Here is a 17,471-nt window from a genome sequence, read left to right as displayed (position 1 = left end):
TTTTTGTCTTATTTTAACTTCTGTAGCCTCTAAAGTTTTATATATAAACTGTGCATGGCATTAATGTATATCGTGGCCTGCGTATTTGCTAGGATTCATAGGACTTAGCATATAGTTGTACTCATGATATATTACACTAAAGGATACAGAGAGAGAAGGCACATGGGGTGAAGTCTGGAGGAATCCAAGCTTAAGCTTCCGAGAGTTCTCTCCCAGTAAGGTCACACAGGACAAGCCTAATTCCTCCAGTAGCAAATTATGACAACATGTGTAAAATGTTGTCTACCAAGAAAGTTCTGTTGTGACTATAAGTCTAGGGATTTTATTGGTAGTCATGTAGGGATCCTCTGCCTAGCACACACAAAATTCCAGTCTCCCAGATGGAAATCCAGTGTTTGGCATAAACCATATTGTCTGTATAAAGAGTCCAGGCACAGTGAGTCACACTTAACATTTCAAGGAAAGATGGGAAACCACCCCAAATCAAAGTTCCTACATGCTAGTCAGATGCAAAACTTGTAAGTACACCTTTCTACGTACAGCAGACTCAGGCTTGCACATGTGTATTTATGTATCCTATTTTTAATATTTTATTAACTTCGATACTCAGATCTTTGGTAATAGCATATATCCAGCCCTTAAATTGAGTCACTTTGTGTATTTTTTTTCATTTTTCAATTTTATTAGGTAGAATTGTTATAACTTAACTGCACATATACAATGTATTGCATATGAATACATATACACAATATACTGCACATATTTTTAAAATTTACGTATATGTACCGTTCATTGTTTCTAAGAACGTTTAGAGCTTTAGCTTTTTAAACTTACATAGTTATCAAAGGAATAAATCCAACCACAAAATAAGAATTAATTCAAAAAGATACATACACCCTGTTATTAACAGCAACATTGTTTATAATTACCAAGATATGGAAGCATCGTAAGTGCACATCAATAGATGAATTGATAAAGAAGATGCAGCATATATATGTAATGCAATACAACTCACCCATAAGAAAGAAGGCTAATTTGCCATTTGCAGCCCTTCATTCACTTTTTTTTTTTCACTTCAAAAACCAGAATTTTATAACTGGTATAAACATTTCCATTGCATCGAAAACAACAGAACACCTAGAAATAAACTTAACCGAGGAGATTACCTGTACTCTGAAAACTGTAAAACACTGATGAGGGAAATTGAAGATGATACAAAGAAATGGAGAGATATCTTGTGCTCTTGGATTGGAAGAATCAACATTATCAAAATGGCCACACTACCCAAAGCAATCTACAGATCTTGCAACTCCTGTCAAAATACTCACGACATTTTTCACAGAACTGGAACAAACAATTCCAAAATTTATATGGAGCCATAAAAAACCCCGAACTGCCAAAGCAATCTTTTGTAGGTCTTTTTTTCTCCCCTTCTTCTTTTTGTTCTCTTTTCTTATGGTTTGATGACTAGAGAAGTTCATTTAACATTTGTTGTAAAGCTGGTTTGGTAGTATTGCAATTTTTAGCTTTTGTTTACCCGTGAAGCTTTTGATTTCTCCATCAAATCTGAACGAGAGCCTTGCTGGATAGAGTATTCTTGGTTGTAAGTTTCCCCCTTTCATCATTTTAAACATATCGTGCCACTCCCTTCTGGCCTGTAGAGTTTCTGCTGAAAAATCAGCTGATAACCTTATGGGAGTTCCCTGGTACTCTATTTGTTACTTTTCTCTTGCTAACTTTAATATTTTCTCTTTATCCTTAATTGTTGTCAATTTGATGACTATGTGCCTTGGTGTGCTCTTCTTTGGGTTGATCCTGTGTGGTACTCTCTGTGCTTCCTGGACTTGGGTGACTGTTTCCTCCCCTAAGTTGGGAAAGTTTTCAGTTACTATCTTTCCAAAATTTTTCTGTTTCTTTCTCTCTCTCTTCCCTTTCTGGGACCCCTATAATGTGAATATTAATGTGCTTCACATTATCCCAGAGTTCTCAAACTATCCTCATTCCTTTTTATTCTTTTCTCTTTTTTCTATTCTGCAGTAGTGATTTCCACTAATCTGACTTCTAGCTCATTTATCCGTTCTTCTGCCTCGTTTAGTCTGTTCTTGGTTCCTTCTAGTGTGTTATTCATTTCAGTGATTTTATTCTTCAACTCTGGGTATTCTTTATATTTTCCAACTCGCTAAAAACTTCACTCTGTGCATCTATACTCCTCTTGAGTTCTCTAAACATATTTGTCATCATTACTTTAAACTCTTTCTCAGATAAATTGCCTATCTCCTCATCACTTATTTCTTCTTCTAGGATTTTATCTTGTGCCTTGGCCTGGGAGATCCTCCTCTGCTGCCTCATATTGTTTATCTTTCTATTTGTATTTTTAGGTGGATAGTTATGTTTCTTGACCTTGGAGAGGTGGCCCTCTGTGGGAGATGTCCTATGCGTCCCAGCAGTACACTCCTCTTTTGTCACCCAAGGGCTAGGGTCCAGCCAGTCCTAATGTAGAGTCTGGCCTGTCTGTGGATTCCTTCCACAGGCTTTGGGGTTGTTGTTTTCTTATGTCTGGTATCTACCCCCTGGTGGATGAGGATGGACTAGAGGCTTATGGAGGTTTCCTGGCAGAGGAGCCAGTGCCTGCCCACTGCTGGGTGAAGCATGGTCCTGGACCTCTCTGGTGGGTAGGGCTGTATCTAGAGACCTTTGTGGCTTAGGAAGTGTGCTGATGGGTGGGGCTGTGTTGTTTGGCCTGAGGCTTCCCTACAGGCTGTTGGGTGGGGCTACGGCTAGGTGCTAATGATCCAATCAAGATGTCAGCCTCCAGGAAAGCTCATGTAGATGAGCACTCCCAGAATGTGTGCCACCAGCTTTTATGTCTCCTGGGTGAGTCACAGCAGTCCCCTACGTCCCCAGGAAAACCTCCAATACCAGCAGGCAGGCCTGGCCCAGGTTCCTATGGAATCACTGCCTCTGCCTTTGGACCTGGTGCCCTCAAGATTCTGTGTATGCTCCCCAAGAGAATGAAGTCTCTTTTTCCCCCAGTCCCATGAGGGTCCTGGAGCTAAGCCCAGCTGGCCTTCAAAACCAGATGCCCTGGGGTCTCCTCCTCCTCCCAATGCCAGAACCCCAGGCTGAGGAGCCTGATGTGGGGCTTAGAGCTCTCACTCCTGTGGGAGGGCCTCTGCAACTTGTTTATTCTTCAGCTTGTGGGTCATCCACCTGGGGAGTATGGAGCCCAATTATATTGCGAGCACGCCCCTCCTGCCATGCTGCTGTGGTTCCTTCTTTATGTTTCCAGTTGAAGATGATCTTCTTTGCTAGGTTCCAGTCGTTTTCCGATGCTCTAGCAGTCACTTGTGGTTTCGTTGTAGTCACGAGTTGAAGTGAGCTCGTGGTCCTACTACACCATCTTGACTGGAAATCCCACTTTGTGTTTTTTATCTCTATTCCTAATAGAGAAAACTTTAAGGGAAAAAAACTTTCAGAAGAGGAGATAAAAGTAGTTAGGCTGAGTTAGAAGAAGAGGTAAACTTAAAATTGATTTATTATCATCATGCTTTTCTAAAAGTATAGGCCCAACTATTGCAAGGAGAGAGAAAATATAAAAAAGATCTAACATTTTTGTATCTTGAGGAAATTAGAAATAATCTAAAAATAATTTTTGAATTTTCAAATCTCAGGCAAGTACAGCAGTACTAAAATATGCAGATTTCCAATAAACAAAGTCCAGGATGAGATGGTTTTAATGGTGATTTATACCAAACATTTAAAGAATTATAAAAAAAAAAGGAATTACAGTTGACCCTTGAACAACCCTGATTTGAATTTCACAGGTCCACTTATACACAATTTTTTAACAAATACATACTACTGTACTGCAAGTATCCAAGGTTGTGGAGTCTGCAGATGTAGAACTGCAGATACAAAGGCCAACTATAAAGTTATATATTGGTTTTTGACTACATGGGGGGTTTGCACCCCTAGCCCCCAAGTTGTTCAAGGGTCAACTGTAATACCAACCTCAAACTCACTCATCCAAAAAGTAAAAGAGGAGGGGGACACATCCAAACTCACTTAATAAGGCCAGCATTGCCCTAATACCAAAATGAGACACAGAAACTACAAGAAAAAACACAGGCCAATATCCTTGATGAACATAAATGCAAAAATCCTCAACGAAATAGTAGCAACCAAATTCAACAATGCTTTGAAAGGCATTAAAAGACAAATGCAACAGTGCATTTGATTAAAGGGGATTTATGTGGATTAAACAGAATTTATTTAATCAGAGACTATGATTAAATGGGATTTTTTTCAGGGATGCAAGGATGGATCAACATCCACAAATCATCAGTGTGCTATCCACATAAACAAAATGAAAGATAAAAATCATATTTCAATAAATGCAGAAAAAGCATTTGACAAAATTCAACATCTATTCATGTTAACAACTCTCAACAAAGTGGATATAGAGGGAATGTACGTCAACATAATGAAAGCCATATATGAGAAGCCCACAGCTAACATACTCAAGGAGGAAAAGCTAAAAGATATTCCTTAAGATCAAGAACAAGACAGGGATGCCCACTTTCACTGCTCTTATTCCACATACTGCTGGAAGTCCTAGCCAGAGCAGTTAGGCAAGAAAAAGAAATAAAAGGCATCCACATCAGGAAGAAAGAAGTAAAGCTGTCTCTATTAGCAGATAACATGATACTATATATAGAAAACCCATGATAGTATATACAGAATACCCCATCAAAAATACTGTTAGAATAAACAAATTCAGTAAAGTTACAGGACACAAAATCAATACACAAAAATCGGTTGTGTTTCTGTAATCAATAACAAACTATTAAAAAGAAATAAAGAAAACAATCCTAAGAATTTTCATCACAAGGAAAAAATATTTTTTCTATTTCTTTAATTTTGTATCTATATGAGATGATGGATATTTACTAAACTTATTGTGGTAAAACATTTCTTGAAGTATGGAGTCAAATCATTATGCTATATACCTTAAACTTAATACAGTGCTGTATATCAATTACATCTCAATAAAACTAGAAGTAAAAAAGAAAACAATCCCATTTCCAATTGCATCAAAAAAGTAAAATACCTAGGAAAATTTAACCAAGAAGATGAAAGACTACACATAAGACTATAAAACACTGATGAAAGAAATTGAAGAAGATGCAAATAAATGGAAAGAGATTCCATGCTCATGGATCACAGCAATTAATATTGCTAAAATGTCCATACTCCCCTAAGCAATCTACAGATTCAGTGAAATCCCTGTCAAGAAACCAATGGCATTTTTTTACAGAAATAGAACAAACAATCCTAAAATTTATATGAAACTACAAAAGACTGAATATTCAAAGCAACCTTGAGAAAGAAGAACAAAGCTGAAGACATCATGCTTCCTGATTTCAAACTATTATTACAAAGCTATAGTTAAGTGAAACAGCACGGTATTGACATAAAAATAGACACACAGATCAGTGGAACAGAATAGAGAAATCAGAAATTACCCACACATATATGGTAATTTATTTGCAACAAACAAGCCTAGAATATACAGTGGGGAAAGAACAGTCTCTTCAGTAAATGATGTTGGGAAAACTGGACAGCCATATTGCAAAAGAATGAAGCTAGACCACTGTCTTACAGCATATGCAACAATTATCTCAAAATGAGTTAAAGATTTGATCTCAAGACCTGCAGCCATAAAACTCTAGGAGAAAACATAGGTGGTAAATCTCCTTGACACTGGTCTTGACAATGAATTTTTGGAATTGACACCATAAACAAAGGCAACAAAAGCAAAGATAAACAAATGTGGCTGCATCAAAGTAAAAAGCTTCTGCAGAGCAATGGGAACTATTAAAAAATTTAAAAAGCAACCTATTGAATGGGACAAAATATTTGCAAATCATACATCAATCAGATAAGGGGTTTATATGTGAAATATGTAATGAACTCATACAACTCAATAGGAAAAAATCTGATTAAAAAATGCACAGACATTTAAATAGACATTTTTAAAAAAATTACAAATCACCAACAGGTACATGAAAATGTTCTCATCATCACTCATCATCAGACAAGTGGAAATCAAAAGCACAATGAGATACCACCTCACACTTGTTAGAATAGCTGTCATCAAAAAGACAAGAAGCAACAAGTGTTGGAGAGGATGTGGAAAAAAGGGAACTCTTATGCACTGTTGGTAGGGATATAAATTGGTGTAGCCACTATGGAAAATAGTATAGAGGTTCCTCAAAAAATGAAAATTAGAACCTACCATATGGTCCAGCAGTTACACTTCTGGGTATTTAAAGGAAAGAAAATCACTAAACTCAAAGAAATACATGCACCCCCATGTTCATTGCAGCATTATTTATAATAGCCAAGACATGGAAACAACCTGTTGTCCATCGATGGATGAGTGGAAAAATAAAATATAGAATATGTACATATATGTATATATATTTATGTATGTATGTGTGTGTATGTGTGTGTGTATATATATATATATATATATATATATATATATATATATATGTATATAAAGTGAATATTATTCACCCATAAAAGGAAGGAAATCTTGCCATTTGCACCAACATGGATGGACCTTGAGGGTGTTATGCCAAGTGAAATAAGTCAGACAGAGAAAGTCAAATGCCATGTGATCTAACTTATGTGGAATCTTAAAAAAAAACACTCATGAATAAAGAGGACAGATTTGTGGTTGTTGGAAGAAGGAAATGGGCGAGTCTGTGAGATGAGGGAATGTGTGAAATGGGTGAAGATGGTCGAAAGGTACAAACTTCTAGTTATAAAATAAGTCCTGGGGATATAATGTACAGCATGGTAACTATACTTAATAATACTGTATTGTATATTGAAAGTTGCTAAGAGAGTAGATCTTAAAAGTTCTCATCACAAGAAAAAAAATTATAACTGTGTGTGGTTATGGATGTTAACCAGGAGAATAAAACCTTGGAAAGTGTTGAGTTTACATGTACTAATATATTTATCACATTGGTTTTTGTATTATTGAATAATTGGAAGTAAATTAAATACCCAGCAATCAGATATCTTATTGATCCATGTTCTCTAATTTCAGTTGCTTCTGTGTTGTATCAGTTTTGCTATACTGGTGTACCATCTGAACTATTTAATATTTTTCTTTAAATAGACTTTTAACTTTATACCTGGCCATGCCTATTACAGTATAGCAGGAAGCATGGATCTATGCTAGTTACATCCATTTGAAATATACATTTAAATGAATGCATAATTAAAATGAAGTACTTATGTCTGTGTAACATCTAAAATCATTTTATGTACTATCGGTATAGTGTTTGTACCACACACAAGGAAAGTCCTGATTAATGGTGCATCCATACAACACAGCCTTTAGAAATGATGATGTAGTTATCTATTTATTGACTTAATTGAAAATCTTTCCTTAACTAGGTGAGAAAACAATATACTCTTATGCATGTACTTTTGTAATTTACATTCTAGTAAATAGGTTTATGTACTTGGAATACTTTACACTAAAATATTAATAGTGGTAATGGCTCAGTGATTATGGGAAATATTTTAAACTTTAGATTCGAATTTCTTAAAATGTTAATGAGCATATATCTTCTAATCATAAATAAAAAATTTAAAAATTATAGATTCTCCTTTTATTTCCTAAAAAACTAATTCTAAAAGCTCTTAAATATTATTAAAATATGTTAATTGGGGTTTTCCTCTTTTTTAAAATTTCTGTACTTTTGGTCCCTTTCTTCACCAATATTTACTTTTGGTCTTTGTCTTCACTATTTACTTTTCCTATATTTAAAACAGGCCATTCAGAAAGGTAATACAGAAGTTGCAAGAATACATGCTGAAAATGCAATCCGCCAGAAGAACCAAGCAATTAATTTCTTGAGAATGAGTGCTAGGGTTGATGCTGTGGCAGCCAGAGTTCAAACTGCAGTAACAATGGGCAAGGTAAACCTTAATATCTGTAAATAATAGGAACTCTTGATTTAAATTATTGAAGGTATTAAGAGCTGTCAGAAATCTAAATCTATTGAAAGGTGCTACAGGGTGTTGGTAAGGCTTTTATAGGGCAGGGGAGGCATAATCAAAATGCTTAGTGAAGAAAATTATTTTGGCAGTGGCTTTTCAGCTAGGGTCTGATTAGTTGTCTTCTAATGAAGAGTCAAAGATAAAAGTCAATGCCTACACTAGAAATACATACTGCATTTTTACTGTTAAGGAAATGGTAGATAAATTTATAAGATGATCTACAAGTAATTTATTTAAGAGACTACATAAATTTTGAGATTGCTTATATTATAGGATTCTCAGTCTTTTTTTTTTTTAACTCCCAATAGGTAACCAAGTCCATGGCAGGTGTAGTTAAGTCTATGGATGCTACGTTGAGAAGTATGAACCTTGAAAAGGTAAAAAAAAAAATGATGTTCTGCTAGAATCTTTTCAGTGTAAGTTTTTCCTTATGACTATATTTATTTTTGCAGATTTCTGCCCTGATGGACAAATTTGAACAGCAATTTGAAACACTGGATGTTCAAACACAACAAATGGAAGACACAATGAGTAGTACTACAACCCTAACAACACCACAAGTAAGAATAGTTTCTCTACTTAAAATAACTTTTTAAATTACCCAACTTCAAAATATAATGGCTTTGTGAGCCTAAATCATCTCTAGAGTGTTAAGTAAACATGATGTATCCCCAAAATGCAAGTAGGAAATTATGCTCTGACCCAGGATCTCTGAGGACATGTTGGAAGACAGTATTTCCTATCTTGTTTTGACATTCTAAGAATCATAATAGGTCACATGTCTAGAGGGTCTAGAACTTGATTCTACCTTACTGCTAGTGGGTCTTACTGATGAAGGCATGGCACTAGAGGCTAACTGAGGCCAGTGGGTATTAAATATTATCCTAAGCCTCAGCTAATTCATCTCATTTGCAAGCATTCTGCTCTCTGCCTGCTCTTTCGGTATGTTATTTATGCACAAGCCACAGGTGAACAAATAATAAATTATAAGATCAATTATTTTCAGAAAACTAGGGTTTTTTCTAGGATGTTGTTGAATTTGCAACTTAGAGACATGGCACAGAGAACATTAAAATTTGAAACTAGTTTGGATGTCACACAAGCCAGAAACAAAGTTTTTGTGAAACTTAAGTATTCATATAGCCAATTAATTTCATTATCACTGTTTTTGATCCCAGTGCCTATCATATGGTTAATTAAGTAAACAAAGAACTTGTTTTCACTACTTCAGATGATAATATGGAAAAATATAATTTACAAAATAGGTTAGGAAAAAATCAATAGCCATCCATCAAAATTTTACTGCAGATGATGCCTTTCACTGAGGTAAATAAGAGAAAAAGCTATGTTCTGGTTTTAGAGTTAAGAAAGAAAGAATTAATGTGTATGTCTTATAGTGAGCTTATATTTAGCCATTACTTTAATACCTACTCTAAATCCTTTCTCCCCAAAGTGTGGTGCAAGAATCAGGAACATCTGTATCATCTGGGAGCTCATTAGGATTGCAGAAATTCAGACCCTGTCCACAGATACATTGAATCAGAATCATTTTAACATGATTACCAGGTGATTTTTGTGCACTGATTTTGAGAAGTGCTGTTCTAGAGTTTCTGTCTCTTACTCAAGCACCGTAGGTGATTTCCAGGTAATTTTATGGTCAAATTCAGGAAAACACAAATGAATTAGAAAAATGACTTATAATCAGGACACTTGATCTAATCCATAGTCTGCCACTAATTAAGTTTGTGACCTTAAAATACTCACTACGTTGGGTCTCAGTTTCCATAGCTGTAAAATGTATGGGTTGGATTTGATGATATCTAAATGCCTTATAACTCTGAAAAATCTTGAGATTCATTCATCTAACATTTGCTGAGCACCTTCTCCTGCTTCAGGTATTGTGCTAGGTTCTGGGGACCTTCAAATATGTACAAAACATTCTTCATAAAGAGTCAGCCAAAACTTACAGCAGAAATGGAGAGGGATCTGGTTGAACATGCTTAGATGCCCAAATTCTTATACCATGCTAATGAATAATTAGAATTAAATTGGCATATTCACTGTGGAGAAGAAATGTGGTAATATCTGCAGTTCGTTCTTAACATAGCAGTCAGAGTAATCCTGTTAAAATAGTTCAGATCATGTCATTCTCCTGCTCAAAACCCTTCAGTGGCTCTACATCTCCTTCAATTTATAAAAGCCAAAATCTTTACAATGGCCTATAGTGTCATTTTAGGATCTGTCTCACCCTGCTTCTCTGACCTTATCACCTATGTTTACTCATCACTCTACTCAGGTACTTGGCCTCCTTGTTATTTGTCAAACACACCAAGTACATTTCTTCTTCAAAGTCATTCCACTCACAGGTTCCTCTGCCTGAGTCTTCTTCCTCCTGTTTTGTAAGCATTCTCATTGCTGGCTCCCCTACCTCCTTCAGTTCTTTGTTCCAACGTCATTTTCTCAGTGAGGTCTTTTCTGACCATCCTACTTAAAAGTAAAGCAAATGGCACGCCCACCATGTGCCATACTCCCTATCTGCCATCCCTGCTTTATTTTTGTCTAGTGTACATATCACTTAATACACCACATAATTTTTTAGAAAAAGTTTTATCTGCTCCCACCCCTTTCACATGCACACACTAGAATGTAAGCTTAACAAAGGCAGGGATTTTTAGCACTGTTGTTTATTGATGCATCCCCAGCACTTAAAATGATATCTGGCATAAAGTAGGTGCACAATTAATATTTTTTAATAAATCAGAGTATATGAAAATGCATGTAACCTGTAACCTAGTCCTTCTACTTCCAAATTTATACACAAAAAATCCCCTACGTGTGTATAAACATACTTCTATATGAGAATGTTCTGTCTAAATGTCCATAAATAAAATAGAAAAATAAAATTGGGAATATTTCTTTATTGCAGTAATATACAGCAGTGAAAGTTAATGAACTAGATTTCTAGATCTCAATATAACTAGATTTTATTAGGTTAAATGAAAAAAGCAGGTTGCAGAATAATAAGTATACATAGTATAATGCCATTTAAGTGAATTTGAAAAATACAAATATTGTTATTTTAGATATGAGGTAAAAACAAAATGATCTAAGTATTTGATATTTTATCTAAGCACATAAGTATTTGATCTATTATTTTCTGGACTTCCTTTGTATTTTGGAAATATTTTGAAAGTGAATGAAAGAGAATAAGAGAAACTAAGACCCAACAGCATTATTAGTGATTTGTGTAAAATCATGTACCATGTTAGTGATACAGCTGTGACTACATCTTAGAACTCACACCTGTATGTTCAAAATATTTTAACTAAGTTAAAAACAAGGTTTTTTTTTAATCAGACTCTATTTCCTGAGAACTCCTATATTATAGTGAATATCTCAGTAATTATATTTTATTCATCTCTAGATATTTTTAAAAGAGTAATTCTTAATATCAAATTTGCATCAACTAGCAGAAAGAACAGTTATGATTAAAATTTAAATCTGTTACATTTTAAATACAAGCAAAGTGGGTTAGAACAGAGCTTTATAAATTGCTTCACTCCCTTGGAGAGCTACATTACCCAGATTCAAATTATAATGTGAATATCACTGCTAATATTTTTCATGTAACCTCATAGTTTAAGGCTATAATTTAGCATTATTCAGAAATAAATCATTTTCTGAGATAATTCAGCTCCCTCTGGTGGTAAAAAAAATACTTTTTTAAAAAAGCTTTCTTCTAAAAATTGTAGACCAGTTCCCCCTTTTTGAAGCTAAATTAGAAACAAAAACTACCCAACAAGCAAATATCATTTAAATACAAATTCTTATTTTCTTGTTCTAGAACCAAGTGGATATGCTGCTTCAAGAAATGGCAGATGAAGCTGGGTAAGAAATTATTCAAGTGCTATTAGATAATGTTGATTTAATAACTACACCAGTGGTCAGAGTTAGGTTTTGACCCTAGAATTTAGTGCTGGAAGGGCCTTTGGAACAATCATCCAGCAACTTGTCAAGCTCATAAAAATATAACTTTTTTCAAATCATCCTAGTATTTTCTTAAAAATCTCTGGAGATAGATTCAATTATTGTGTGATAAGAAATTGAGGAAGGTGATTGAGGGAGGAAGGAGTGTTTAAAATTTCTTCAGTACCTTCTGTGTTCAGCATATAGCAAATGATTACTTTTTTAAAACTAGGATCTTCCAAAAGAATTCTACTATGATCAGGCCATTAAGTCTTAAGCCCAGTTTGAGTCCTGCAAACTGAGCAATATGTGCAAAATGTCCAAGGGGTTCAAAAGATGGCAACATTTCATTATTACAGATGGTTATTTGTTTTTTTTTTTTAAGTAAATAATTGGCACCTTTTGTGGTACTGCTATTAGAAATAGGGTGTCTGTTAAGAGGCTATTTATTTTAGGCCCTTCATGTTAGAGGGGAACGACTTGTATGCTACAGAAGTCGTATCAGTTTTCTCTGGTATATTATTTAGTTCAAGAGAACATTATAGTAAAGAATAAAATTTTTTTCAAAGATAGAGATTAAGACTGAGTGATACTAAAGTTTTATGCTTTATCTTCAAAGGTAGAGTAATAGATTGAAAGAGATTTTGTACTCTTTTCTCCTGAGAAGAGAAGATTTGAAGACACCTGGAAAATAGAGTTGATGAGTATTATTCGTGTCTAAATTAATGCTTAATTGGAATGAACAGTTAAGTTTATCAGCTCTTTAGATCACTAATGTATCTATCATTAGTGAATTAAAACCGAGGTTAATAAACCAGGTTTACATTATTTGAGAACAGGGCTGGAGGTTAAGTTGTACACTATTTTGTTTTTTAGTATCCTGACATAGCCCATATACCAACAGGGAGGTAGTAAGAAAGGTGATTTTTAAGTATTGTAAAAAAGACCAAGGCATGTGTCAGAAGACTGTTTTAGTAATATGAGGCTAAGGACTTGTTTCTGTTTCTACCAAAGACGAAGAAGATTGGGCTTGAAAATACAGATGGGGAGATCTTATAAAATAAGTATTGCCGTATTACAGCCTTGCCAACCCTCAGTGGAAATCAAGTTCAGTAGAAAACTTTTTGATAAGATTTAGAGTAGAATTTCTCAACCTCGACACTATTGACATTTTGGGCTAGATAATCCCAGGGGCTGTCTTATGTATTGTAGAATATTTAACAGCATCCCTGGCCTCTACCCACAGGATACCAGTATCACCCCTCCCCCCAGTTGTGACAGCCAAAAATGCCTCCAGACATGGTCAAATATTCTTTGGGGGTGTGGAGCCAAATGGAGAAAGATTTCTTATGTCAGTGATGGGTAGTAGCTGGAGCAGAAGAAATAGGTAGAACACTGATGTTGAAATACTGATGCCCATCCTTAAAGATGTTTATTCACATTCTGTTTTATTATAGCAAAATTTTAGTATAGCATCTTTACCTTTTAAATAACAATATTTCTGTAGAATCTCCCAATGACTATTAAAGTTACTACATTCACTGTAGTGTTTTCAAACTGGATTTGGCGTACACTGGTCTAGATACAGGCAGAAAGACTAGTTTGTATCCTAGAGAAGTAGTTATAATAGAGATTAAAATAATGGGCCTTGGAGGCAGACAAACCTGGATTTGAATCCTGTCTATCACTAGAGTGACCTTGGGCAAGTGTCTTAAATTTTCTAAGCTTCAGTTATATAGTTAGATGCAAGTAATGATTTCTACCAATGGTAGCTCAGGAGCTAAACACTAAACTTGAAATTAGCTCAGATGTTAAATATGGATGTTGATCCTAAGGCTACATATATCTAGCCTGTTTTATCTTATTTTGGCATATTATTAATTTTCTTTACAGTAGGAGACATATAGTAATCTCCAATAAATGCAGTATGTTGGATGACCATTGTTTTGGTCTTTTTTCAGACGACTAGAACATTTTCCTGTCTTTTATTAGCTTTTCTATCATAAGATTATCATCTACATGGGTCGCCATTAGGGCTCAACAAAAACTCTTTAAAAATAGTAAATTCATTTATCCTAAGGTGGACATTCAGAAGATGTTTAAGTTCTGTTCACATTAATAAAATTGAATCAGTATTATGTTTATTTAAATTAAGGTAAAATACTAGATGGAATATTCAAGTTTGCAATAAGCCTATTTTATTGCTTATTATAATTAGATAAGGAGCAAGATGCCTATATTAACATTCATTTATGTTAATTATTTTTAAATTGTAGCCTTGATCTCAATATGGAACTACCGCAAGGTCAGACCGGTTCTGTTGGCACAAGTGTTACTTCCACAGAACAGGTAGATGTTGGATTTTATCTTCATTTGTATGAACTTGATGAATGAATTAAATATATATGTATTCATATTTATATATAAATAAGTATATTCTCCTTTTCTTCTTTTATAAAAGGTATTTTTCTACTATAATATGACATCATAAATTAGCAAAATGTGATTAGCCTTTAACTTACTAATGATGGACATTTTCTATTTGCATGCATATTTCTTTTAGAAATTGAATTTGCTCCCCTTCATAGCCTTCTGCTCTATTAAGTTCTCCATTTATTCTGAAATGTTTTAAAAAACTAAACTATCAATGTTGGTTTTTGTGTGAATTCTTGAGATGATATTTTAAATCTTATTTAAATATAAACTATTTAAAATATTAGTGATTTATATTTGTCACAGCCCTATGACTTTCAAAATTTGTTTTTTCCAGGATGAACTATCACAGAGACTTGCTCGTCTACGTGATCAAGTGTAATTTAAAGAACTGGTGCTTTTGTTTACTTCACTTCTAAAATATTTTGTGTGTATATATAGATAAGTTTCACTTCAGTTACACTGAGAACACCATCTGTTACAGAATGCTTAAACATTATTTGTATATAATGCTTTCTTTTTACCTTGCTGTACTTTCCAATAAGAATGTCCAAAGGGTTTCCACCTTGACAGACTTTACAGTTTTGTATATTATGTTGAAAAGTGTGAGACAGTTTTTGTAGATGTCTTTGAGCTAGCATTAACTTGTTGTATATGAAACATCTTCCTCAAAAATTACATGAAAAATCTAGCATCAAAGTACTACAGAATAAAGTAATTTATACAGAATAAACTATAAAATAAAGATTATGGTTTCTTTTTAACTCAAAGTAGTTTTACATCTCTGTCTGCATTCACACGTGATGCATAAAATTAAAAGCAGGGAAAACATGTTTACTTAATATGTTTACATAACTGAAAGTACCTCATTTAGTGTCATACAGTGGACAATGCTACTTTTTGTGTTTTATGTTTGTTTTTACTATCCAAACAAATTCAGTTGACTTTTAATCTGTGTTCATCAGCTTTTGAATTTAGATTATTATGAGAATTTTTACCCAGTAGCCTAATGAATATTATTTAAATTCCTTAAATTAAAATTTTTTTCATTGATAAAAAATCAGCAAAATTAAAGAAATTAAGATTTTCTCATTTAAAAATATTTCTCTTTGGTAAATATCACTGATAAGACTCAGAAATTCAACCTTTCATACTTTCAAATGAAATTGAAACACATTTTTAATGATTCTCCTATTTCCACTCAACCCTTGTTAGGTTGTGATTTAAAAGGAGATTAATTTGCATGGCCTTAATATCATTTACATTTCCCACATAATTGTTGATTGGTTTTCGAGAATCTTGGCCTGTGTTTTTAAACCAAAAAAAAAAAAAAATAACAAAGTTGAACCAACTCTAGTTACAACTACAGTTGACCCTTGAACAATGTGAAGCTTAGGGGTTCTGAGCCCCTTCTGCAGTTGAAAAACCACATACAATTTTATAATTATGTTGGCCCTCTGTATCTGAGGTTCCACATCCAGAGATTCAACCAACTGCAGGTTGTGTAGTACTATAGTATTGAAAAAAATCTGTGTATAAGTGTGAACCCACACAGTTCAAACTTGTGTTGTTATGGGGTCAGCTGTACTATAAGTTCTGGTTGAATGTGTTCATTCTTTTATCTTAAACAACTTGAATAACTGGAATAAATGAAGTGGAAATAAATTATAATGAAAGTTTTGCCCAGTGATGCAAATAACTTCCAGCCCAATGGAGGTTGGTAGCATAACATAGAGGGTGGATGAACAGAAAAGTCATAAGATTATAAAGAATGCTAGACTCTGAAAGGCCAAGATCCTTGGGGAAAAGCATTTGATGACCAGCTGTACTACTTGCCATCTCCCCAAAAATACCTGTATTTTACCAAACTAAAATGAACAAATTAACACATGCCTGCAATTTTCTGATGTAACAGCCTCGGATATGGAGAAGTGACCAAGTTATATTTTAGACAGTATACTACTAATCTAAATTAAGTAGATAACGTGATTTTCCTTACTTAATGTATGATTGATCCATGAAAGAATTCCAGTATTTCATGAAATTCTATTAAGAGCAAATGTATTTCGATAATTTTTCCATTATAAGTCATGAAAGCATTCAAAGTGCAATTATGGAGGCTCTTTTTTGTTAAGTACTCACCATTCATATATGATGTTTCCTACTATAGATGAGAGCATATATAAATGAAGATTATTTTTTACTGGTTAATGAAATGAGAAATTACTCTCTTGCTAAGTTTGGGTTAAACCTATTTAACATTCTTGGTAATTGACTATATGATGTCACCTCAATGTGGTAATCTTCCATTTTGTTTATAACTGATACCTTGTCTTTTCTACTTAAAGGGTAAGTTTATGTGTTTATATTTGGAACATCCCAGAGAAGCATAGAAGAGGTTAAAATATCTATAAAATAGAGTTTTCTTATTTTCCATTGGTGGGAATTGTAGCTTTTGTTCTTTTGACTTGAATAAAAATTTTTAAATTATGAACATGGCTTACTTAAATCTAGAAATATAAATGATTCTGATCTAAAGATAACTGCTCATAGTTTTATTTAACAGCCATATCAGATTTATCTTTTAAAAATATTGTTCTCTGGTAGACACCCAAGTTTTACTTTTGGATTCATCTGTTATCTTATAAATATAATAAAAATTTCTTTCTTACAGTTTGTCCTTAGACCAATAGCTGCACAACCTGTGAACTCTTAGCTTGTTAGTATAAATTATATTTCTAATTTGATAAGTGATTCAAAAAATGAAAAATAACACATCCAGTTATGCTATTATGAAAGGTAGACATCATAATTTTTAGTTCCCTATCTAATTTTCTTCAGATTTTTTCCTAAGTATTTGATTATATCATTTGGTAGAATGTATAAGTATAATTAAGTGCTCAGACACATTTTGCATCACCTTCACCCTTTAGAAAATGTGGCCATTATTTAAAGCATTCTTAAAAAGGACCCCTGACAAAAATCAT

At 33.8% G+C, this 17,471-nt stretch overlaps 1 protein-coding gene across 4 annotated transcripts in view; it reads left to right on the top strand.

The window, feature by feature from the left end:
- The window catches only part of LOC105065497 (charged multivesicular body protein 1B2), a 33,626-nt gene extending 16,469 nt beyond the window's left edge, over positions 1–17,157 (top strand). For 3 of the 4 annotated variants that reach the window (XM_045513387.2, XM_074358901.1, XM_074358900.1), the window contains exons 3-9: positions 7,858–8,004; positions 8,394–8,462; positions 8,538–8,645; positions 9,539–9,651; positions 11,930–11,973; positions 14,328–14,400; positions 14,822–17,157. In XM_045513387.2, the coding sequence (XP_045369343.1) occupies positions 7,858–8,004; positions 8,394–8,462; positions 8,538–8,645; positions 9,539–9,651; positions 11,930–11,973; positions 14,328–14,400; positions 14,822–14,903 (636 nt within the window). In that variant the 3' untranslated portion in view covers positions 14,904–17,157. The remainder of the gene's footprint in view (positions 1–7,857; positions 8,005–8,393; positions 8,463–8,537; positions 8,646–9,538; positions 9,652–11,929; positions 11,974–14,327; positions 14,401–14,821) is intronic. The other variant, XM_010950582.3, reaches the window with a different exon arrangement.
- Positions 17,158–17,471: the final 314 nt, after the last annotated feature.

This window comes from Camelus bactrianus, chromosome X (assembly GCF_048773025.1).
Source record: "Camelus bactrianus isolate YW-2024 breed Bactrian camel chromosome X, ASM4877302v1, whole genome shotgun sequence".
In the NCBI taxonomy this organism is placed as follows: Eukaryota; Metazoa; Chordata; class Mammalia; order Artiodactyla; family Camelidae; genus Camelus; species Camelus bactrianus.
This window is presented reverse-complemented; position numbering and strand designations above follow the sequence as displayed.